The 26220-nt window shown below is 41.0% G+C and overlaps 1 protein-coding gene across 4 annotated transcripts in view; it reads left to right on the top strand.

Moving 5' to 3' along the window:
• The first annotated feature begins 4673 nt into the window (after positions 1 to 4673).
• ARHGAP12 (Rho GTPase activating protein 12) overlaps positions 4674 to 26220 on the top strand; it is a 75242-nt gene continuing 53695 nt past the window's right edge. For 2 of the 4 annotated variants that reach the window (XM_036401167.2, XM_036401180.2), the window contains exon 1: positions 10408 to 11156. In XM_036401167.2, the coding sequence (XP_036257060.1) occupies positions 10488 to 11156 (669 nt within the window). In that variant the 5' untranslated portion in view covers positions 10408 to 10487. Of the gene's footprint in view, positions 4756 to 6652; positions 6716 to 10404; positions 11157 to 26220 lie in introns of those variants that run through there. The other 2 variants (XM_036401188.2, XM_036401174.2) reach the window with 2 other exon arrangements.

Genomic DNA, 26220 nt, shown 5'->3' on the forward strand with positions numbered 1-26220 from the left:
CTTCACTTTGACCATTCACTGGGAGCTTTGCTGGACCTTGAGGAGCTTCTGTGGCTGCATGGGACCAGCAATGTGCAGTATGAGTTGGAGCTTCCAGTTTCAGAGCACCTACCAGTGACTGGATTGTTTACCAAGTCATGCCAGACCCTTGCACTGAAGTAAATTCTGAACTGCTGTGATTTGAGCAACCAGAAACTCCCCTGTGAATCTTCTCTAAGCCTGAATTTGGTGCAGTATAATAAAATTTACTTCAACATGAGTAAAACATTTATCACACTAGATTTTATTTAATTCTTTTTGCAAAGCTATGTATTATTTAGATTCTGCTTACCAGTGGTTGATAGACAGCCCTTCCTTTTCATTAGAAAACATACAAGGTATGTAGAAATTAAAGATACTTATGTGGGGCTATCCTTAGTTCTCCAAGGTATAAATGGACATTTACATTGTGCTTTTGAATATGGGCACTTTTAATTATAGGTTTATAAGAATAGATATTACTATTAGAAGGATTAATTGCCTGTTAGCTCAAGCCACGATGAGATCAAGACACGACTAGCTGTGCAAAGATGGCTAAGATTTAGCTTAGGCAAAGGTCTTAGGTCCAGGTAGCACAAAGAAGTGTCCACCTTCATCTGCTGTAGGCTTTAGCTATTCAGTCAGAAAATTATTCATTACTTTTCTCCACTTTTAATTCTGTGCTGTGACTCAGAGGTATATTTTAGTGCTCCACACAGAAGTGATACAGTTTGGAATCCTGTGCTTGATAAAAGAAAGGTGATAAACAGTTTAATTACACAGGTGAGTAGGGAACCAGATCTTGGCAAGAGCAGAATCAAAAGATCTGTTAGACCAAAACAAATCTCACTTTGTTCTTTAGTAAGGCTGACAATCAGATAGCTGAAAAAAAATGTCCTTCACTTGCAAACTGAGACTGCAAATACAAACAATAGGTATGTTTGAATTTTTGTTACAGCTTCCTCTGGATGCTCCGAGAGAGATGTGAATTTTGAAGATCACAATGTTGACGTGGCCAACAAACAGAGCAGAGTGAAAAAGCATGTGTTGGGCACTGTCCATTCTGCCTAATACAATTTGCAAAAATAATCTGCTGGCAAAATGGAAAAATTTTACAAATTCCTTGCTGATTTTTCACAGTACAACAAATCATCTTCTCTGAATTGTAGATAAAAGTTCCTCCTTAAGGCAGAAAATTCCTTTGTAGTGTCATGGTGAAAGAAGTTCTTTACTGAGCTGGTAAGAAATCTGGCTTCCTTTTTCTATAGTCTTTACTTTGGTTGTTCCCTTGTCAATTGATTTTCCTTCTAATGCACAGTTATATAAATAAAAATGGCTCATCTATTAGTTGAGTCAGGAGATGGGGAGTAAATTGACAAGTTCATGCAAAAAGCCCACAGCATCTGCACTTTGTGAAAAAGTGCTTTTGTAGTACAGAGAAAGAACAGAAAGAAGGAATTGATTGTATGTCTACGTGTAGGTGGTAAGAGTATTTTTAGATAGAGGTGAGAGGCTGGAAGCTGTCAAAAAACTGAGAGTAGGAGCATTACACAGGAGATGCCCCAGGTAATGTGTTTTAGATCAGGCAAGATGAACCATTGTATAAAATACATTTGTAAGTAGGATTAAAAATAAAATAAAAATATATTCTATTTATGTCAAAAATATTGGCTGAAATAAGTGCATTTGTCTAAATTCAGAATGGTTTCTCTAGAGCATATCACTGCTAAGGTTATAAGACCAAAAAGGGACAAGGTCTCTAAAAAGGAGTGAAAACTTGAGGAAACAGTAAAATGAGCAAGGTGGATATTTGCAGTATCTGCCTGTTAGATGTGACAAAGCTTTTTGTATTTGCCTTCTTAGTCATTTCCAAAAGAAAGAATCAACACAGTTCATAATGAGATTATGTTTGGTAAGGAGGGGTGGCAAACAATGAATAAACAACCCAGATTTAATACCAATCACGTTTTCAGCAGCACATTTCTGCTGGTTACCTAACACCAGTTCTGGCACTATGAGTAACAGGATGGCAGCAGCCACTCTCAGATACGCATTTCTAATTAATTAAAACATGACACACATCTAGAATTACTGTGACTGAGGCATAAAATAATGGACAGCTGAACTTGCAGAGATTTGATATAGACTCAGAAGGAAAAAAATAGAAAAGAAAAATATGGCAATTTCACCTTCAAAATGAATAGGCTCAGCTTTTTATACATATAACACTACTACTTGAGAACTTTGAATCTGAGAAGTGAAAGCAACATTTCTATGTCTTATTCAAACACCAGAAATGGATTTTTTCAAGACTGGATTTTCAGAACTGTGAAGCTTGTTTTCTATAGATTTGTGTTTTATCATAGATAGTAACTATCATCTTTTTTTCCACAATTGCAGTGTTTATGATGTCACTTTCTTACTTAGATTCTTCTCCACCTCTATATGGCTGACTGCTTCCACAGACCTTGTGGGAGCTTAACCACCTTTAAGGGAACTCCCTTTTGGCAAACACAGCTAAATTTGGACAAAGGTTTTGAAGGTTTGGCATAATAGAACAGATAGACACTTCAAACACTGATGTTTCATAAGGAACCAGTTTACAAAGAGAGAGACTGATGTTGTTGTGTGCAAGGTATGGTACAGAACAGCCAGAACACAATAGGTACATGAATTGAGTCCTGCACTCTCTACCATAGCTCGCATGTGCTACATAAAGCAATTACAGCTGGCAGTTCTTTCAGCCTGGGATTTGTGAGGTCAGTACATCTACTGGATGTTTCCAACTAATCTATACATGTAGTTCCATCTGAGGTATGAGTATGGCAGCATTCCTACATCTCTGGGAAAAACAAGTCACAGTGAGTAAAAGTTGTGAACTTTAGCTCTTTCTACTCCAGTGAAAGGGCAGAGAAATCCTTCATCGGCAGAATACGCAACAGATACTAAAATTGGAACTTGGGCTGGACAGTTTATTTGCAATGTGGAATCTTTCATGACTGCACTTGGGCAGGGACTCAAAATTACATATCTTCTGGCACCTTCAGCTCTATTATGCCTGTTGATCTTATGTGGGACCATTGGTTCAACCCTGACTCAGAGGGAAGAGTGCCTCAGACTGAATCACTAATGCCATATCCTGCAGCACTCTAGTGAAGCCTTGGCAGTAAGGAAGGATAATTACAATGTGGTTACTGTGACTGATTTTTGGGATGCTTTTATATACACCTCAGGCATGTCAGCAGGTAGAATGCAGTCAGCTTGTTCAGCAGTACCTAAGTGTTCCAAGTACATTATTTTTTACCACAAAACTGGGCATACAGATAGAATCCTACTAGACAGAAACATCCAAAATTACTCTGTATCTTTTTCACATATGTGTAATGTACAAAAGAGTGAACATGAATAAAAAACTACTTTCCTTTTACACATTTCTTTTGCCTTTTAAAGGTAAATAATGGATATCTACATACAAGATGTTGTTTCCCTTACAATAGAAATGCTGGTGTCTAGTCTGTTTTTTTCAGACCCTGTGAATAACTGCTGAAAATATGGGTGTGACAGTGTTATCAGTCTTACAGCACCAACAGAATTTTAATAATTATGTTTTGTGAACAGACAGCCCAAAGTCAAATGATCCTTGGTGTCAAGGGAGCATTCTCACAAGCACTCAGGCCTGAGAAGAAGAAACTTTAAGGTGTATACCAGTTTGTTTGCATAACACACATGAGATTTCAAGGAACTATCAATATGGAAAGTTCAAGATGGACTGCAATTCCATATGAAAATATGTCCATATCTTCAATTAAACCTATTGATGCTGTTTTCATCTTTTCCTCAGTTAAAGTCTGTTTTTCTCTCTCCTACGGGCACTTCTCAGGTCTTTTCCCATTGCTTGTCCCTCCCTCAGCAAACCTGTTCTTTCCACCTTTTGATGGTTTTACTGTCTCCTTCCTCCTTCCGTCTGTTAAAATAGTCAAAGAAGAAGTTAGACCAGCATTATCCTTCATTAGATTAATAGAGTGCAGACAATTTACACATCTCCATGCCATTGTTTCAGGCTGTTTACAGATTCATTCAGATACTGCTGTATCAGTTACAGTCAGTTCGTGCTTTCAAGGTTATCTTTGCAACCAGGAGAACCAGATACTGCTTTTTCAAAGAGAAAGATAAGATTACTTACAATTTGAAAATGCTATGAAGGCCACCTAAATATTTTCAAACAATGTTTGAAAACTTTTTTAATATAGTAAGAGATACCAAGCAAGTTAACTCGAAATAAACGACAAGGACTATTTATTATTATTTCTTTTTGGGCAACTACCTAAAAAATGTGGTTTCTTCAGGTATAGTCTATTAAGCAGTCAGACCGACCCTGTTTGCAGGGAGGAAGGTGCGTGGTTTTTGTTTTCCCTCTGTTCGTTTCAGACAGAAAGGCCTGGGTGTTTCACACACCGCATCACTCGGGAGCTGTTGGCATCGCTCCAGCCGCCGCACCGGAGCGCTCCAGCAGCGCACGGCGAGGCGGACCGCAGGACGGACAGACGGACCGGTGCGATCGCCGATTTCTCACCGGGGGCCGGGCGGTCCCGGGCACCGCCCCCGCCCCACCCCCGCCCGGGCCCGCCCCGGCACGTGACCCGCGGTGACGCCGCCGTGCCCCGGAGCCGACACTCGCCGGGGCCGCGGCGGGAGCGGAGCGGGAGCCGTCGCAGCCGGAGGGGGCCCGGGCGGCAGGTGGGTGGCTGCGCCGCGCCCCTCGGCCCGCCGGGGAGGGAGGGCGGGGACGGGGATGGGGACGAGCGCGGCGCTGCCGCCGCCGGGACGGCCGGGCAGGGCTGGGTGGCCCCGCGGGGGATCGTCCGCGCCCGGGCCGGCGCAGGGGCCGCAGCCCCCCGGGGCCGCCCTGCCGCTCCCGGGGCGCCTCGCGGAGCGCTCCCCGCGCCCGCCGGGGCTCCGGGCGGCGCCGCCCCGCGCTGCCCCCGGCGGCGGCGGCGGCTCCGTTCCGCGGGCGGCGCCGGGAGCGCCGAGTCGGCGGCGCCGGGAGGCAGCTCCGCACCTGGGCGCCGCCGCGGGCCGCGCTGCCGGGCGGTGGGGCCGGGCCGCCCGCGCTGCCGTGTGCGAGCGGCGCCCGCTCACCTGCGGGAGACAAAGGGAGGCAGCGGCGGCCCCGCCGCCCTTCCCGGGCGCCCCCGCCGGGCCGGGGGGATCTGCCGCCCTTGTGTGAACTTGAGCGCGGTAACTTGGGGTGGCTGGGCCGGGCTGGCCGGGGCGGCCGAGCCGCGCTATTTATAGCCAGCCCTCGCAGTCAACAACTTAACAAAAGCCCGCACCGAGGAGCGAGCGGGGCTGGCAGGGAGAGAGGGAGGGAGGGAGCCAGCGGGGGGAGGGGGGCGCGGGCTGCAGCGGCGCTGAAAAGTTGTCCTGACACTTGTTTAAAATGCATCGCTTATTCAGTGCTCTGAGTCACGGGCAATTATTAAATGGTTGCTTATTATGCCTCTAGCGTTTAAAGACGGGTGAGCTCCGGGTAGGTAGTTTACTTGCGAGTAGTGCTCGATTTCGAAGTGTGTTTGAGGAAAGAGCGAAGGGCTGAGCTTGTTTTCATAGAGCTTGTGAGTTGTCTGTGTTTTGGTTATATCTGTCGTTTCCATTTGCCTCTATTTGTATGCAACTTTTGCACGCTTTCAATGCGTGCTTTGCAGAGGGTGGCTCTTGCAGGCGCTGGTCTGCAGGAGAATACTGGCTGTGGAGTCAGGTGTGCTGGACAAGCAGTGGTGCCCCTTGGGAAGAAAGGTACGAATGGGTTTGAAGTCTGACCAGGGATCATTCTCCCAGGCAGTGGTCATGCAGATACAGCTTGAACCCCTAAGAAAACTGCCCAGGGAGAAGCAGAATCATGGAATCTATTGAGGTGTAGCCAGGGTATCTCATCTGGCCTGAACTGTTAAGAATTTATCTTAATTTAGCCTTCATAATTGAGTTTATTTCTGTATCAGCACTGCGCAAGGGTTCATTTCGGTAGTGGATGGAGTTTGATGCTGAAAATGGAAAAAGATTACACAAGTCAACTGCTGCTGCTTTGTAGGACACTGTGAACAAGGTCACACAAAGAAATTTAAAGCGATCCGTTAGTACTCAGTAGCATTTTTAACAATTTATCATCCGCTTGTATTGGAAAGTAAGTAACAATTCCCTGTCCCCAGAAAGGGCTTTTTTCTTTTTTTTTTTTTCCTTCCCTAGAGGAAAATAAAAGAAATGGCAAAAAGTATTTTAGGTTATTTCCCAAGACTCATTTACCTGGTTCTGGAAGATGAGAAGTAAATGCTCTGTGCCTGATAATTTCAAAAGAGAGGGTGGGGGTCAGTCTTGATAATGCTGAAGGTAGGGGATCATATCTCATACAATACATGTAGGGGATCATATCTCATACAATACATGAGCATACTATATGTGTATCACATATGATCATATTTATGATTCTGTGTCTTAGGACCGTGCTTCTTTCAAGCATTTCCATGGACTTCAGGATCAATCGAGAGAGCACCATTCTGTAGCTAAGACTGAATGCTGTGAGGAGGTGAGGGTGCAGCTGCAGGGTTCAGGTTGCTCCAGGAGAGGCTGAGCTCTGAGCAGACCTACAGCTCTCCGAACCCTGCCTGGCTGAGGGTGATTGGAGCTGTCACATCGGCTCTAGGTAAAAATAGTCTCGTTTTGTGGGGACGCACATAAAAATGTAGCTAGAGGCGAGGGTTGGCATGCCGAACCCCTGGTGCTGCGTGTGCACCCGCTTGTGGGGAGACTTCCCCGGAGCCCCGAGTGCGGAGCGGGCAGGGCCGGCCCCCGGTACCGGGAGCAGCGGAGCCGATGGGGCAGGGCCGGCCCCCGGCACCGGGAGCAGCGGAGCCGATGGGGCAGGGCCGGCCCCCGGTACCGGGAGCAGCGGAGCCGATGGGGCAAGGGCCGGCCCCCGGTACCGGGAGCAGCGGAGCCGATGGGGCAGGGCCGGCCCCCGGTACCGGGAGCAGCGGAGCCGATGGGGCAGGGCCGGCCCCCGGTACCGGGAGCAGCGGAGCCGATGGGGCAGGGCCGGCCCCCGGTACCGGCAGCAGCGGAGCCGATGGGGCAGGGCCGGCCCGGGCAGGGGCGCGCCCGCGGGCGGAGGGGGGAAGGGAGGAGCTGACCTCTGCGAACACCCAGGGCTGGCAGCCTTAGTCAGCCTTCGCTGAGTAAGAGATGGGAACGGTTCCATGGCAGCCGGAGTCCGAAGGCATCTCTCTGCCCCGGTGTGGAGTGAGAACCCTGCTCCCCTCTGCCGCACCCGGTGCCCTGCCTGCCCTCACCAGGCTCCGCTCCCGTGGGACAGCGGGAATGCTCCGTGAAATGGTGGCTTGTGTGTCCAAGTGGGGATGTGACCCACCTTAGATCACTTGCCAGTAGCGATTGGGGTTTTCTTCACCAGGAGAAAAGCGAGGTCTGAGTCTCTTTTTTGGTGTTCATGAACATAGGTTTTCTTAGTGAGGCCATTTGTTAGTGATCTCAGATAGATTTGTAAAATCTCAGATACTGAGACTTTATTTAAGGTATGAAAGCTTACAGATGTTCTCTGTGGAAGTAAATGATTTTTCATACTTATCATCCTCTAATTAGAGCAGTTCAACTTTCTTTACCAGTGTGGATGCCATCGAGCATGGCAGGTAAATGGTAAGGAATAAAAATACTGTGAGGTTACAAGGGCTGAGCAGCTGTACCACTTCAGCTGTTGGCTGGTAGCACAGTGAAGTCAGTACTCCAGGTGTCAATATTGTGCATTCACACCTGCATTGTTGTGAGCCCCTTGCAGCAGAGGTTTGACCAAGGCTCCTGTGGCTCTTTAAACTGTGTTCTGTGAGACAGCTTCATGAAAGGGCATTACCATTACCTGTCCCCTGGGCTGCACAGAGAGTACAGGCAGTCTACCTTTTGTGACACAAGAGCTGCATTAAAAAATTAAAGCAAAACAAAAATTAATTCATTTGAATCTGTGAACTCAAGGCATGGTAGTTTGCTGATCTTCAGGGTTAATTTCCCACCTATACCATACATACTTCTTGCTTTTTTGGGTTGAGGAGGAGAATTAGAGTCTTGCTCGATCATGATGATGTGATCTGTTTGTAAATCTGTTTTAGTATTCTGGCTGAACACAGCCTGTCTCTCTTTAATCATATGTTCAACATTACCAAATGTTTGCTATTGACTTGATAATTTTGCAGCTTGGATGAAAGACCAAAAATTGCGCTGCTTATTTTTGTTGTTTCTTTTTTGTTGTTATTTTTTGAAATGGATTAGGCTGCAAAACTGACTTCAAAAGTGGGTAGAGCTATTTTTATAGCAGTTCTGTTTTATTTAACTTGTATTATTCAAAATTTTGGGTTTTTTTAAGCATAGCATGCAACCTGTTGAACCTTTCTGCTTTAAAAAAATGTTAACCATGCATTCTCAATAAGTTGTCATATGGAACCAGCAAAAAAGGAATGAAAAATCCAAGCTTTTAAACATTTTTTTAGTTCTGTGGGAAACCAGAGGCTTATGTTCTCTCTTTGGTTTCTGTGTGGGAGAAAGCTTTTGAATGGATCCCTGTCCTATGGTTCAGCTTTTTGAGGTAACAGAGCTTTGAGGTAGACTGCAGCTTGGTAAGACTTGCATTTTTCTGGTGTCTGACCTGGAAGCCGTGAAAGGGGTTGATAGCAGCTTTGAAGAAGTGTTGGAAGGAGTCAGGTTTGCAAAGAAGAAAAAAATAGCATTTGCATGGCAGAACTTCCAAAACTGGGAAGAGAGTGGGAATAGCTGCAATTTGTTCATGTTTACCTTCTGCTGCTGTTGCTAAACAACTGCAGAGCTGCACTTAAAAACACCTATTTATGTAGAATAGCAGGTAAGCAAGTTGTTTTGTACCGAAGCTGTAAATAGACTTTGAATGTCAATGTACTATTTTATGGTAGAGAGTAAACACCAGAATCCTGGCATTCTTTTCTACTGCTTTGTGTTCCTGTTGTCAGCTTTGTTGAATGTGGTACCATCATTCCTTCTGTCAAGTCTGATAAAATTGTAAACCTGGCCTTGTGGTTCTGTGTGGAACCTTGAAAACAGTGATGGCTTCCTGATTACCTGTAGGAAATGCTTCTTGGAAGTAAAATAAGATGGTCTGTGGGAGAGGGACACAGATTAAAGATGGGCACTTCTGTCTTGGTGTAATACTTGAGCTTTTTACCTTCTACTTTGTCTCTGAGTTATGATCCAAATGTATTTTTTCAAGGCTCAGGTCAAATAACAGAAATGGCAAAAGAAAATTGAATGGTCCTTAGTGGTTGCTTCTTTAAATCTCCCCAGAAGTTCTTTTCTGTTGTTATTTCTGTCCTTAGTCCCATTTAGCAGCTGAGTTCACTCTGCAATTGTGTGCCTGCATGGAATTGCATTAGTTCCACTCTGTGGCAGGGTAAAGGCTACAAATCTCATCACAAAGTCTTAACTTGCAGAGCTGCAAGTTTCTCCATAACTTTTCTCATTTGTGAAATGTGCATTTAAAAATAAAAAGATGTATTTGTTAATCTTCATAAGGCTAAATATGGCAGCATTTTACTTGAATTCTCCTACTTTCTGTGTGAATGATGGAGATCTTACATGCTTTGATTTTCAAGGTTAAAAATCCTACCTTTCATGTTAGCTTACTATATTGTGTTCAGTGCAAGTTGGCAAGACTAATGCTTACCCACCCATGAATTTGGACATTGATGCTACTTGATTAAATAGAATTTGTTTGTGGGTGTGGATGCAGTGGCAGTTGTCTGGATTATAAAGATGCTGAAAAGTGCTTTTCAGAATTTTCATGTATTAGTAATTATTTCATTACCCATTTTGGTTCATAGTCCTGTTTTGTTACTGTGTCACTGTGTTTTGTTTGCATTTTAAGATCTAGCCTGTAAACATTTGGCTACGTCAGGTTTTCTGTGAGGTAGATAAGTCTTCTTTGGAATATTTTGATTAAAAGTAGTGTATTAACAGTTTATTTAAGAAATTAAGCTTATATGTAAGCAAGCGATTGACTCAGATCAGTCCCCTCACCAAATCCCCAGTGATCAATCAATATTAATCAGTAATAGAAGCAATAACTAATTAATTAATGAAGCTAATGAGCCACTTGATAGCAGGAGGCTTGTGAATAGGACAGTTCAATCAGTGACCTAGGTTGTTCTACTGATTTTCTATTTCAACACTCAGAAGGATATCTGAAAATAGTGCATTTTCCCATCAATTAGTCTAAGTAGGCAGGATTTCTTCAAAATTATTTTTATCCAAAGTGCTCTTAAACAGCCACTTGATTACATATACCTTTTTTTTTTCTTACAGCTCTGAACATTAACAGGAAAATAACACTGAAACAGAATGTCGCTTACCTTTTGTCTGAAAAGGTGAAATATTTTCAGATAGAAATGGCTGATAAGGGTGGGAAGATGCTTCCAGGACAATTTTACATTCAAGTGGAGTATGACTATGAGTATGAGGCCAAGGACAAGAAAATTGTCATCAAGCAAGGGGAGAAATACATCTTAGTGAAAAAGACTAATGATGATTGGTGGCAAGTCAAAAGAGACGAAAATTCCAAACCCTTTTATGTGCCAGCTCAATATGTGAAGGAAATACCCCGGAAAGCACTGATGCCACCTGTGAAGCAGGCAAGCATGCTGCCAAATAACACCTTGAAGTTGACACATGGATTACAGAGATCAACAGAAAATGTGAATAAGTCCCCAGAGCTTTCTAGTTTTGGAAAATCTTCTCCAGTTCAAGTGTCTTGCTTAGTTCGAGATGCCAATCAAAATCTGGGACCGAACAATAGCCCCTGTCAAACTTTTGGTTTGAGTCTGGACCTTACCCAGAACAATGGAAAACTTAACAATGAGTTGCAATCTCCCAAGGTTTCCAATCAGTTTAGAACCATTTCCATGGGTCATTTCCCAGGCCCAGAGTTCTTGGAAATAGAGAAGACCAGCTTTTTGCATGAACAATCTTGTGATTCAGCAGGAGAAGGCTCAGAAAAAATTCACCAAGATTCAGAGTCTGGAGATGAACTCAGTAGTAGTTCCACAGAACAAGTGCAGGTAAGCTGAAAAATGGCCACCATGTCTGGTTTGTTTTGTTTTGTTATTGCCATAGTTGTCTGCTACTGTTTTGAGACTTATTCCCAAAAATTTCCAGTTGTTCAAATAAAAATGTCTTCTCTCAGCATGAAATTGTTACTAAAATCGGAACAGTTCATGTGTTTAGTTCTTGCAGAATTTCTGTGCTATGGGAATTGATTCATTTACATTATTCTGTGATTTAAAGAAAGAACAATAGTGTTTCCATATTAAGATTGTTTTAATATGACATGGAATTTGGGTTGTATTTTCTTTCAGAGGAAGGGAGCCTACTGCTGTAACTCCTCATGACTTGGCCTGAAGTTACTCTCAGTTTTCCCTAAGTGTGTATAGATAATATAAGAACTGTAAATGAATGTCTTGATGGGTTTAATTACATTAAGTCTTATATGGAGTTGAATTTCTGGCTTGATCATTTTATTTGTAGACTGTTTTAATGAGTCAGCCCTGCCAATTTTGCTTCTCACAACTTTACTCTGGATTAAAACTCAAAACATGTGAGTTTGTTAATTAGTATGGAAGAATCTCAGGAATGATGTACTCCTACTTCTGGTTCAAAACTGAGCATTGACGGCCTTTGTCCTTGGTAAAGCAGTTTTGCTCACTTCTTAATTTTTTTTTAACAGGCAACCCCCACCCCCATCAAAAGATTAGAACTCTGACTTAATCAGGTCACTTCTGGTACGGGTAACCAAGTTAATTAGTCTGTTGCGATCCAGGTTTGCTCTTAAACCAGTGATGTTGGTGTGCATACACATAGTTATATATTTATATATGTGTGTATGTAGATAATTCCCCCACCTCACACTTGCCTTCCCCATCTTTCTTTAGGGACATGTTAAATTCTGTTCAAAGCTCCCTACTCTAGAACTTAATCTATAGTGTGAAACTGTTTTTGCTTGGATAAAAACTGATTGTTACAGTAAATCCCACTTGGCAGCATGTGTTCAGAGTACCAGAGTTTCTCAAATCAAACTTGATGCTAACTTAGATGTGAAAAGTTTTACCATTGAGAGCTGTGAATCAGTACTTTGCTAATAAGGAACAATGAAGACAAAGCTGCTTAGGAACAAGTCACATGGGAAGATCTTAAAGATACAAGATTGATTAGGTGAATTACAGAGTCTTGAACTGTGTGTATGTATATTTATTGTAATATGTAGAATCTGTAGTTTTCAATATCCTACTATGTTCTTGGCCTCACTCTTGATATTCAGAGTTTCTATAGGTATGGGACATCATGTCTCTAATATTTGTATATTTTATGTTAGTTTTAACTTCATCACCCCTCCCACAAATATTGTGGAATGAATGGGATTACTGAATTTAATTTTTTCAGTAATATCTTTCCTATGCAGTGTGAGAATCCATGAACTTTCTTGCACTTTCTTTATAGCACTGCGCTAGCTCAGTGTAGTTGATGTGAACCACTCAGAACTTGGCACGATAAAGTGATTACTGGATATTTATTTTAGAAGTGTGTGTTGGCATGTTACGGCCATATTAATCAATTGCCAAACAAATTATGAAAATACCAAGGAATGTTTAGAAAGTATATCCTACTTGAAATAGTTTACTACATTAGAATTTATATTACATGGTAGGACAGTTCCTTCTTCGGTGTTGACTATAATTTGATGCATTTCCTTCTCTAAAGCAGATGGAATTAATATTACATGGGTGTCTTTTGTCAATAATAAATATATGGGCTGCAGCTCAGTTTCCACTGGACTTTGTGCCTCTTGATGCAGCGACACTTAATCTTTTCACCATTCTTCCCTCTCCCCCTTATACTTTATTCAATGCTACAACTGATTTATAAATTTATATTTGAGTGGGGCAGCAATGCATGTATTGTAGACACTGTGTTATGGGAGGTCTGGAGGGGGGGAGTTTTCAGTGTTTAAGAATAACAAATGCTAAAAATGCGACATTTTGGCTGTGGAAAATGCTTGGCAGTTTCACTTGCCATTATGAGAATCTTGGGCAACAAGAGTGTGGATGCTTGCTATGCCTTGCAGTTTGCCTTATTTTGTAACTTAATCTCATGGTGCACAATTGCAAGCTCTTTAAATACAATGAAAATGTTTGACATTTAGTAGCCGTGGGGATTAAAGCAGTGGTAGAACTGATGTCACCGTTAGCTCAGTCTAGATGTTCAGAATGCCAGCCTTCTCCTCACTGGAACAGCTTGGCAGTTTTTTTAGAATTCTTTCAATAATGAGCATTGTTTAGTAGAAATCAGCTGTGTAGAAAGTAATGGCTCAGAAAGCTGTTTTTATTGCTCTTAGTCTGTAGTGAGAACATCAAGTTCCTGGCTTTCACGCACAAACAGGATTTCACTTCACAAGACTGACTGCTTCTCCCTCCCCTGCCTGCTGTGGAGTTCAGTTTTATGCAGTCTGCATTATAATAAACTCTAAGCTACAGGTGTTTTCTCTTAAATTTGTAAGATTAGAAGCTAGAATTACCTTAATAATGCCTTCATGTCAGTAATTTTTTCGTGGTGTTAAGGTGATAGCATTCAGCTTTAGCCTGACCTTCAATGTGTTTTCACTATCCTTGAGTACAAATCTATGAGATATAGAAGAATGCTTCTCTTGTGAGATCTTTCTAAGAAGTGGTTACATTATTCTCAGAAGATTATCCTCCTCCTCCTTTCCAGTAATGAAGTGCTGGTTCTGCAGCTGTACAGTCTCGAAGTCATAGGCTTGCTGGCTGTGGAAATACTGGAAGATCCAGAGCCTCCAAAGTAATGCAAAAAGGAAGGATTTTTTAGCAGATGGAATATGTGAAGTGAAGGACAGAGAGGTGACAGTGTGAGCAGAAGTATTTGCTAATGAAGATGTAGCAAGGGGTTTGGTAGAGAGAAACATCAGGACTGGATAATGAACATTTTTGACATTTTATGCAAAGAAATGACAACTGTTGTTTGCCACTCTGGTGGATAAGGCATTGTAAGAACCATAGGTTAGTTTATGGACTTGAACTGTGGGAGGCTGGAGGTAATTAGAGGAAGTAGGGCTTGAGAGGAAACAAGCTTCAGTTTAACCAGATTTAAATCTCTGGTGTTGACAGTAACTGCACTCGAATTGGAACTGAATGAAATGGTTTGAGTGAATGCACAGCTGGGTGTAAGAATCACTGAGACAATGGTGGTACTCAAAGCTGTGAGAATCAATGAAGTTCAATAAAATTTTAGGAAAATGGTGTCAGGTGTCATCCTCTGATCCCAAGGAAAGGGCAAAAGTATTCCTCAGGGAGGCCAAGGATATGGGGAAGAAGGAAAGTTCTGAGTGATTCTTTAGCAGATATGGACAGTACTTGAAAGAAGCAGATGGGATGTCTGAGCAGTATGCAGTAGAAGCAGAGACCTAGGTAATTGTTCTGAAGTAAAAAAAGAATAAAAAAAACGACTTACATGTTCAGGCATGCCTAAACAGGCAGGAAAAGCTGAAGCAAAAGGAGAAGACATTAAAAGTGGTCTTTAAAAAGCACCTTAGGCAATGCTTCCCTTCTTACCGAGTTTTGAGAGAGAAGGTGTGCAGACAGGGAGAGTCGGATAAGTTCAGAGATCATGTTAAGAATGTTTAGGTGATATCTTTGAGGATGATACTTTATGATAAAATTACAGACAGAAATTAAAATCTGCTTTTGGCAATGCTAATGGATAACCTATGGGAAATAACTTTCTTTCTGATGCATGTTACCTCCTCTTTTGTCATGGGAGACCTAGAATGTATTTAGGAGTAAATACATGGCACTGTCTATATGTGAATTTTTATGCTTATTAAAAGTTACTTTTAGCAGCAGGTTGGTTTTAATCATTATAAATATAGACAGTGACCTATTTGCAAAGATTGTTCTGTCTTTCATCCTCTTTAGTAATTGACTATTGCATAAACTGTGAAGCACTAAAGGGGATTATCACTAGGATGGCTGTTTTGCTTTGATTAATTCTGAGTAGTAAAGATCTTAAAGAGCTCTTTCTGTCTTGCCTTTGCAATTTCTGTGGGATCGCAGTAACTTTTTAGTCAGGAAAATAAAATATTTTCCGTTTCTGTGGATGTCAGCATATCTTCTGGAGATCTTGGTGTTCTTGGCTTTGTCATTTAGTTGAAAGACTGGTGGCAGGTTATTGGTGTTAGAGTGCCTTGCTGGTCAAACATTAAACCTCTTAAATAAATGGCTATCACTGTTTTGCTGGCCACAAAATCAGTTTGCTTTTATGATAAAAAATTTCATGTTATTTTTTTAATTTCATTCATTTGTCCAAGAGATGAGTAATTTGACAGTATGAAGGAAGCATGCAAGATTTTTTTCTTAATAAAACTGAGCATGTTTGCAGATTCATGGTGATATGTAGCTTGAATTATGTTTTAAGTACCATCCTTTAGACTCTTACCTTCTTAAAAACAGCATTTGTTATTCTAATGATGTTAAATACTGAAATATGCACATTATAATGAGGTGAAGAATAACTTTCAATGACAAGGAACTAAAAGCTTTATAATTTAAGGAGTTTTCTAAAACATTATTTTAATATTTTTTTCCGGGATTTCGATAGCTGCTGCTAGAGCTTTGTAAACAGCTTGAAATGATTGCTAAATTATGTTAATAACTCAAAGGTTCTGGACAGATAATATTAAGGAATATTTTTCCTGGCTGGTTTTGTGTATGTGGGTTGTTTATTTTTCCCTAGGCAGTGTCAATAGGTATGGATAGTTTCACTTTACAGTGCTGCTGTTTGTGATCAGCTCAGCCTCTGTAGTTTTAATATGTAATTCAGGTTGCTGATAGTTCTCCCTCTCGGTCCAGGTGAGTAAATCTGGATTTAGGTGCCCTAAAATGAGCAACCCTTGTGTTCACAAACACTGCCGACGTCCCATATGCTCCTCTGCACATCCCTGCTGCAAATCAGATTGAGCTTCCTTAAAAAAATAAACAGCAAGCACCACTGTTATCTGTGTGAGGCAGTTGTCAGAAAATCACGACCTGTGAGACAAGTTGGTTTTAGTTGAGTGGCTTGTTCTAATACTGGTGTTGGAATGCTCAGCTCAGTAAGCTACAGATCTGCTTGGTACATGCAGCTTTGTGTTGTGCTCTCAGACTTGAAACAAACATCTAGTGCACTGTCAAAATTCTGCAAGTGCCAACACAGTCTTTTGACTCTTCTACCCCTATTTACCCTAATTTCATGCAGAAAATGATGAAGTGGAACTTTGAAGGCACTGATTTAGAGGTGTAAACCTGTGGCTTTTATCCTGGTAGAATTACTTCCTAGCTCAAATGAAGCTCAAGCTGCACTGCCTAAGGAATAACAGTCATAATATGGAATTGATTTTTCTGTTTTTACATAGAAAAGCAGTAATTTCTAGTGTGCAATGTGTGAGTTTTGGTGCATGCTGTCCCCTGCCTTTTCTTTTGAATTCGTGCCAGGTGCCATCACCTCAGGGTGATGACAGAGTCTTTAGGGATGGTGGAGTAAATGCTTTAAAAGGAAAGCAGCCCTAGGAAAAGGAATTTGTCTCACTGCTGCCTAAGCTGAAAGAGCAAGTCCCCAGCATCTCCAGCTGCTTTCTCTTTGGCAGTGCTTCTGTCATTTGAAGTAGGGAACCACCAGACACAGAAAGGACTGTAATAGGTAAAACTCTGCTTGAGACTGTTTTGAGAATATTTGATCATTTCTTGTTCTCTCACATAACTCTGGGTACAAACAATTGCTTTTGCTATGTCTTTACCTGGTTACAGTCTAGGCAGTTGTTGAATATTGCAGTGCTTGCCTATAGAACAAAGGTGCTGTTATTCTGTAGAATCCTAAAGAAAGTATCATTTGTTTCACAGCAGTGTGACAAAACATCAGGGAACGTATGACTCTGTAGAATAAAATGCAAAACACTTTTTTCCCTTTTTTTAGGCAGCTCTCTGGAATAGTAGACATTTGTGTTTAAAAAAAAGGCAAGCAAAATCTGTGCATATCTAGTACCCAAGCAGCTGATAAGTCTCTGACATGCCTTGCCAGGTATGTTTGCTTTAAAAATGATAGAGACAAATGGGTTTTGCCTTTATAGGGATTTTGTTCTTAAGCTGAGGACAATACCTCTGGACAAAACAGTCTTTCAGGATAGTAAGAACTGAGGATTTTCAAATGACTTCTGTGATTGTGAGTAACTGGACAACATACTGTTAGAATATTTGTATAAATTTTGAATTTAGCCTATCTTAAAAGGTCTTCTGACCTAGCTCTTGGGAAAAACAGTAGGTTTCTATTAGGTTGTAGTTCTATTCTGGTAGATATGAAAGTGCTAGGTTAGTGCAGAGAGGCATTCAAACAAGCATAGAGAATGTCAGTAGTAGGAAAGGGTGCAGAATGAAAATACAGAATGCAAATTTCTTGGTGTTTCTGTATTTGAAATAACATGCAGTTGCTGGCCTCTCTCATCTTGAAAAGGAGGTAATTTTGATGTATTTTCCCCCCATCTTTTGATAGTTTGTCCTAAGAGTTCGTAAACTCTTCTGACTGAGATTGTGTACAATGGAGGTTGTGTACAATGATGCTGTGAAGACTGGCATAGATGTTTGGAGTCTGTATTTTAATACATTCTAGTTTTCCATCTGATAAGTTTTGTAAATGAAGGCTAGAAGTTGAGCAGCTGTCTGAATGAATCTAGGTTATTGCTTATGTTGAGTTTTGATGTTAAATTATCTGGCTTCACCTTCTGCTTATAATCAAAATAATGATTAGAAACTTGGACTCCTATTTTAAATCTGAAATTGCGTATTACATTTTGAATTTAAATAATATAGTTTTAATTATTCCCTTTTAAATTAGTTTACCTAAGGCTTCTGCATGATCTTTAGATCATCTAGTTAAATTTAAGTAACTTCCTTGTATTTTGTTTAAATGCAGTGCTGAAGAGCAGAGTTTTATGTCTGTTTTCTGCTGGCGTGTAGTGTACACAGTTGCCATCTTTTGCTTTTGTGGATTGTCGTTCAGCTGTATCACTTTGCTGCTCCCATCACCACCTGGCTCCACAAATATTTATTTCCAGTGCTGCAGGGAGGTGGTGGTGCTGGCCTGGGCAGTGTTGTCATGAGTGTGTCACTGGCCTGTAAGGAGCTCCTTTATGGCAGCCTGGATAGTCACACTCTGGTGCAAAGTCAGCAGATGTGAAGGACTCGAGGACACACTTGCCTTTTTACTGTCACTGATGTGATGGGACTCAGGCAACAAGTGTGCTTATGCAATACTGTAATAAAATGTTATGTCTGATAAAAACAAAAATACAGTTAGCAAACTTTCTGGACTCTCAGCTGGTTGTTCAACATATCTAGTAATATTGCTTGTTCCTTTATTTTCTAGAGAGCTTGAAAGATCACCAGGATATTGTTTGGAAACGATTCATGGTACTACAGAAATGTTACAGAAAGTGTTGCACATAACTATTGTTAGTCTTTTAGGTATTTAGTAAAAGCTTCATCCTGCACTAGTGTTGCAACAGTAAATGAAGTTCTTGAGTGACTTTGATTTGACTGCTTTTCCTATTGAAATTGAATGCAGGTGTATTTCCCTCCTTCCCCCAGCTCCCACCACTGAAGATTTATCAACATGCTTGGCACTATCCTTGTCAATTCTTGGGTATCTTCATCCAACTGGAAAAGCTAAAATAGCTGCTTGTCATGAATAGCTGCACTGTGCTTTAGGCACGGGGAACTCTGTATGTGTGTGGGTGTATATCTATGTACCCATGTTCTCTGTATATGTGAGATATAAAAAAACGGGGGCAGCTGTTCTGTTTCCTGATAGCCCTTTGATCTTGATTTGCACCTCATATAGTGTGACTACCAACTTCAAGCTTTCTCACAACAACTTCAGGAGATGTACTCATCAGTACTGTCATTTTCTGCCATCCAGATAAGTCCATTTGTCCTGGCTGTGCCTTTGCTGTGTTCATCCCTCCTGGGTGCTGCACTCTAACTTGTAATGGCATTTTCATGCTTCCCTGAGGCTGTGTGCTTTTCCTGCTGGAGGATGTGTTCCCCCATGCTGCTGGTGCCCACCAGCTATGCCAGGGACCTGCAGTGCTTCCTCCCAGGAGAGCTTTTCACAGCCAGGCTCTGTGGCTGCCTTGCCTTAGGCAGGGAGCAGGAGCGTGGGGAGAGGCAGCGTGGCCCTGCCAGGGGCCTGCTGGTCACACAGCTCTGTCCCTCTGTCCCTCTGTCCCTCTGTCCCTCTGTCCCTCTGTCCCTCTGTCCCTCTGCTCACTGAGCTCCTCACAGTCACCCACTGCAGCCTCCCCAGTAAAAGCTCCAGCCTCCCTCTTCCCTTGCTTTCATTCTTGCCTTTGCCAGCCTGAAGGGTCGTGCTCATGTGACTGCCTGAGGAGACCCAGGGTGAGGGATGCTCAACTTGAGATAGTTTTTCTTTTTGTTCTTCCATGCTTCAGTCTCAAAGAGAGACCTGTCTCGGTGTTTCACAAAGTTGTGGGTTGTGCTCCACCAAGGTGTAAATTTTATTTTTAAGTTTTGCTTGCTTTTCAGTTAATTATATATGTAAAAACTGTATTGCATCCATTTTTGCTTTTTGCTAGTTCAGAAGTTGCTACTGTAACTATCATTTGAGCACAACTTAGAAAAACTTGTGATTTTTTTTCTTTTATGGAAAACCAGAAAAATCCAAATCCTGAGTGTTATGCTAAAAATCTAGCTCTGAACTCTTATTCTTTTCTTGTTTTGTAAATCTTTAAAGCCTCAGCAGATTGTGTCCAAACCTAAGAACTGATGATTCCCTGTACAGCATTGTGAGGGCTGTAAAACAGCTTTTTCCAGCTGCTGCAGGTCTTTGGTGTGCTGTTTATTAAAACAATTGAAGTGAACATTGTGCTGAGATGGTACTACATTGACAAATTCTTTCTTTGCAATCAATTTCTGAGGAAAGTAGCTTGAAGGGCTGTATTTAAATTCTGTGCCCATAGATGGTCTCAGGAATTGTGTGTGCTTATTCTGCTCTCATATCATTACTGTCTATCCATAAACTGCTGCTTTGCTTCTCAAAGTATTATGTTAAATGTTAAATGGTGACTTGAGCCCCGAGCCAGCCTTCTGTGTTGCCCTTGGTATGGATGGATCTGCTTGAGTGCAGCCTCAGAATTATAAAGTAAATAAAATTCCACAAATACTCAGTCTTTTTATATCTTCTTAAACAAAATCTGGAACAAAAATTGCTGGTTTAATATGCATTGAAGTAAAGTGGAAGTTGCATTTAAAGTGGAAGTTAATTTAACATTTTCATGTTGAAACAAAATTCAGTGAAAAATGTACACTTCGTTTTCTAGATACTGATTTGCAGAAATAGCTGTTATTGGAAATGAAAGACATTCTTGCTAGTCTAAGGAAAATAAAGAGGAAGAAAAACTGCAGAAATGCATGGCTGAGTGTTTCATGCTTTCTGTCCTTACACTGGGTGCCAACAAACTGTCTGCAAGTAGAGAGAAACAGACTAAGAAATACAGTCAAAGAACAAATACTTCTATTTTCAGTAGTTGTAGAGAGGGAAAAAAAAGATGCAACCTGGTTGAGGTTCCCGTGAGAATTTTATTGCTTTGTTTAATTCTGCTGTAAGCAGTACATACAGTCTATTGCTGGCTATTTTGGGAATTTTGAGAAAAGTCTGTACAATTGTGTACTTGGCTTTAGCATTTTAAAAAGCCCTCAAAAGTGATCTTAAAAAATCTCTAACTTCTTTAAGTTAGGGACAGTGGGTTGGATATATTCCTAAAAATGTTCCTCCTGCTATTCAGTATACTTTTGCAAAACAGAATCCCAGTGTTAAAACTGGAGTGATCACAGCCTGTTCTAGCTCAGTTAAATTTGAAAATGAAAAATATGTTAGAAGCACCATGGCACAGTTATGTACAGGCTTCTTTTTTGTGTGGTCTTAAACAGCTATCAAGGGCAATATTCCTGCTCTGCTCAAAATTTGAAACACCTCATATAAATATATAAATATGCTAACTGATAACACTTATTTTGCTCATCCTATTATGTCTTTTAAGGCAAAAATTTAAACTGAAGTCTTGACCTAATATTCTCTGTATGTCTTCTCTGGCATGAGACTTGGCTTTCTGTTATCCTTCATTACCAGAAAGAAATGTTATAAGTGATGTAATAGGAGGCATTCTTTGTCCTAAGTCATTAAAATACATGAGATTGAGGGGGTTCAAGCAGCCCTAACAAAAACTCAGAGTTTTGCTTGTGTGCTGTAGCACGTACATTGTCTTGAGAATAGAGGCAGTGTCTTGGGAATTTAGAAGCCCTTGTGACATTTTGTCTTAATTCTTTATATCTCTCTCCCCTCCAGTATAAATGACAGATGCCAATATATGTGGGATTTTTATGGTTTATTTAGAAATTTCAACATGCAAACTAAACAGCCAAATACTTATGTATACTGGAGGTGACAATATATAAAGAGCCTGTTAAGAGCCCAACTTATAATGGGAATTTAATTTTAAAATACTTCTCTAGTGGAGCTGTGAACTTCATTTCCATAAGTGCCAAAACCAGAGGTATTTTTCCTGGTCAGAGGAGTTTTAAACACAAAACACATGCAAAGTACTGGAAAAATCAAAAATAAATGTTAAGTATTTTTCCCATCTATTTCTTTTTGCGTTAAGGGGCAGGCTGGTGAATGTCCCATTCCAATATGCTGGGAGACAGGGAGGATTCCAAAGAAATGCAGTGTCCTAAAATACCAAAGACTCCTTTGAAAATGAAATTGTAATCTCCTCTCTAAGTCCTTATACAGTGACTTTGTCTTGCACCTTGTAAAAAAAGTCTTGCTGTCTGTCATAGAACCCACTAATTATATTCAGTGTTACACAGTAAACATGTGAGAGGATACTGGATCTGAATACAGATTTAATAAAGGCAAATCTAATACAGGGACTAGTGGGTTTTAAAGACAGGAAAGTCTAATATGGTGACCATTCTTTGAAATCTGCCAGGTGATAATGGATTTAGATTTTTAAAATATTTTTAGATTATCTATTTTAATAATGGGATAAATTAGTAAGTGGGAGAATGATGCTTAATTTTAATTTAAAACATTACTTGTTAGCTGAAATTGTTAAATATGTTAAAGAATTTGAATAGTGTGGAAAATGGTTTTTGTGTAATCTTTAAGCTTTGGTCTTTATGAGGGAAGGTTTATGTGGAGAAAGAAGCCTATGAAAAGCCATCAAAGCCATATCAAACAGCTTCTTGGTCTGAATCTTCTTCACGTTGAAGGATCTTCTCATTAATGCATCATGCTAAGCATATCAATAAAGGCATGATTTATGACAAGTGACTTTATAAAAAAATTGATACTTGTAACTTCTTGCAGCTACCAGATGCATTTTGTCATGGTGTGTCAGCCAGTGTGGCCCAAACCTCTGCACTGCTGTGGCAGAAGGGGGCATAAACCTTCAGTTTCTGCTCAAAATAGATGAATCCAAATGCTAAAATGGAAAGTAGGTGTTCTCAGCAGAATTTAGCAGTTTAACATCTCCCTGCATTCCTCTGAGGGGATTTATGGCTGCAAGGCTCATCTTGAGGCTTCACTGGAGCTTTTGTTATGATTGCTGCGCTGTTGCTGTGCCAGATAGTTTGCCTGTCCTCTAATCCCCATTTCAGTGGCAATCAGAAATGCACAGCTAACGCTTCCAGTAAGTGTTATTTAGGAGATAGAGCTAATCACCCTCCATACTCAATTACTGCTCTTGTGAAGACAAAAGCATTTGGAGCAATGTTAGCCTAAAGCCTATTCAGGCACTTAAATTTTCCCAATAAGCTTTTTATCTTTAATATAGCTGTTATACTAAATCTGGCTGAACAGCAAAATCTTAACAGTCATCCAGCAGGATAAGCTCTGGCACTGCCAGCAGTGCTGCTGAAGGCTCTCTGGGCAGTGGACTGATCAGCTTTCAGCACTGTTACTCTACAGACCCTCGTGGGACCTGGAATCCAGAGCTCCTACAATGCCTGCACTTGCATAATTCACCTTTTTATATGAGCTCAGTGGAAATCTCGCTGAAAAACAACACAGAAATCAACAGCCAAGTATTAGTGTATCCAGTAATTCAAAATACATTAATTATTAATTAATTTTTCTCTTGAGACTCCCAGAAAGTTCAGCTTCCATTCCACCTGTGTTTTCTGCAGATGAACACCAGCTTTCAAGAACAGCTTCATGTGCAGAGCATTGCTATATACTCAAGCAAACATACCTGTCCTTTAAAGCATTTTTCCCCTTGACAGCTTGGCAGACAGTGCTGCCATACTTTGACACTTGCAGTTTCAATGAGAACGTTCTCCAAAGGATGGTGGCTCCAGCTGATCCTCTGAATGCTGAGCTCGGAGTTGGAATTCAGCAGCATGGGGGAGGGCTGGGCACTGCTCACTGCCTGGTGCTTAATCAGCATGAAACCATTAGCAAATTCTTGCCATCTCAGCTATAATGTACTGCTAATAGGTTTGCTTTATTGCAAAGGACAGTCAAAAAAGCCTGGAATGTTTTAGTAATTTTGAATAAGCATAACATTCCTCTTAATGAAGTTTGACAAGGTTTTCAGAACTCCCTCACGCTGTATAACAAGAGTGCCATTACACATTCCTGTGTACTGTGTGCTGGTAATTTATTTGTGTCTTTTGCAACACAACTTTTCTTACATGAAAGCTTTTATATTAGAATTTAAAATTAAGTTATTTTACAAAATAGATTCCTTGCAACAAAAGCATCTGTGTGTTTTTAGTCCATTTAAACGTGCTCTCTAAATTTAGTCACGGTTTTACACTTGTCAGAAGACTTTGTAAATCCTACTTCAGTGAAAAAAAAAATCACAGAAACTATTTGCTGTTTTAAAAATTAATTTAGATTATGTCTCACTCCCCAGTATTTTGGAACATGCTTTGCAATCTGGAGCACGCAGTGCACGGGGGAATGTATGTGCTAGTGAGGCCTCTTTCACACAGGGTTAGCGCCAGATATCTGAATCTGACTGTTTTCTTTTTCCTCCCTGTCTTTTGTTTAGGGGCAGGTTTTTTTTTAGGGCAGTTTAATAAGTCCTTAATTTTACTGATGAATTGGAATGATTCTCTGATACCTAGGGCTTGGATGATTTTCAGTTTTTTCTTGTCAGCAGTGAAAAATGGTGTTGGACAGCGGAAGGAATTAAATTGTCAGTTCATTTTACTAAAAATAAGTTGTGAATTTGTCTTACAATCATGGGAGAAGTGAGAAGGGTCACTGTGTTTCCCCATTCCCCAGTGTGGTAGCAGGCAGTCTGCATGATGGGCAGGGATGTGACAAAGAACTCTGCTTCCTATTTTTATTGCAGGGTCTGGGTCGCTTATGGCTGCTCTCACTCATTTCTCTTACTTCTGAGAGTCTTATCTCATTCCTGGAGCCCAGAATTCAAAAAAGGTTTTTATGGTCTTAATCCAGCAGTGCTGCTCGTGGTCAGAATGGCTCTACTTTGAATGCAGTACCATCCCTGGGAAGACCAGATGCAGTATTTACGATCAGTGCATCTTTAGCAGACCCCCTCTGGATTGGTACAACTGGGACAGCAGGCTTTGGGAGATGGACTCTACTTCAAGTATCAAAATACTTGACCCCCTTCCCTCACACACCTCCTCCTCCTTTCTGACAGACTGTGCCTCTTTGTTCCAGCTCTTCATAAGAGGCCTTTCACTTCAACTTTGTTTGAGAAGGACCTGCAAACAAGCAGGGGAATTTCTGTTAAACATTTGATTACAGTAGATGTTCGTACTACTCTGAGTGAATGAAATCCACAGAGAAAACTAAAGTAAGACTTTTTGTGTGTGTGTCCTGTTACTTATACACTTGGCATCTACAGCTGCAAACACAGCATTTTATCTTGCATAGATAGCACCAAGCCTTTTGATTGCTCAGCGGTCCATGTAGAACATAAGGGACCATTGGAACATGTTCTGACACCTGTTTTGCAACACATACCAATGGACATAATGCAGTAATTTTCTGTGTGAAGCAAGGAGTATTGTTGAAGAGGAGAGATACTCAGATTTAGTTTTGGCTTTGGAGGTTGGATAGCTGTGCTGAGCTTCTGGGGGAATTGTTGATGTGCCCATTCATTACTATTTTTTGAGGATTGTGGCATACACTCTTTCTCTCTCCCTTTTTTAAAATCAAGTTTCCAGACCATGTGACATGCTGCTTTAGTCCCTTCACCAATTGTTTTATGTGAGATAGAACAGACACGCTATAGGCACTATGCATTGATGCTATTTTGTGGTTCTTTCTTGGTTACTGTAGCATAAAATCAACTGAATTTCTTTTATCCTCATGGCCATGTAGAAGTTATGTTTGTACTGTGAAAATTACAATTAAGTGCTTCTGAAAGGATGAATACTGGATTTTAGATTGCACTGCATTTACTCAGAAGCATAAAGAAGTTAAGCACAAGCCCCAAAGCCCAGTTCATTTAGTTTGCAAGACCTCTATTTTGTATTACAAAATGCAGCTTGTTTCATCACTTGTGTATTTGCAACTTCTCAGGGAAGAAAAATGACTTGAAGTTTCCTGTCAGTGCTGCAGCTGTGAAAGCGAACCAGGGGGAAATGGCCACTGGTCCAGTAAAACTACTCTTAATTAAACATGTGTGGTTTGCCAGCTCATAACATTTTAGGGTTGTTTTTGCAAATTGTACCTGGGAATTGACTTCACAGCTGCAGTTCTGGGGAGCTAGTCAGGGGAGAAGTACAGCTGAAGCACAAGTATTCCCACTTGTTGGCACCTTTCAAGGTATTGCCTTGGGTGACTTAAATTCTGTGCTGGACAGCTTTTTAGTGTAGAGATGATTTTACTGCCTTTTTGATCATCTCTTGACATGGAAGTAGGTTTGTCCATTCTTGAACGTGCTTGTTCTGAAAAAAATGCCTATTAATCCCACAAAATACAGCACTGTGTATATTTTCTTGTCTGGTTTGTTTTGCATCTTAC

Source organism: Molothrus ater, chromosome 1 (genome assembly GCF_012460135.2).
Source record: "Molothrus ater isolate BHLD 08-10-18 breed brown headed cowbird chromosome 1, BPBGC_Mater_1.1, whole genome shotgun sequence".
NCBI classification, from domain to species: Eukaryota; Metazoa; Chordata; class Aves; order Passeriformes; family Icteridae; genus Molothrus; species Molothrus ater.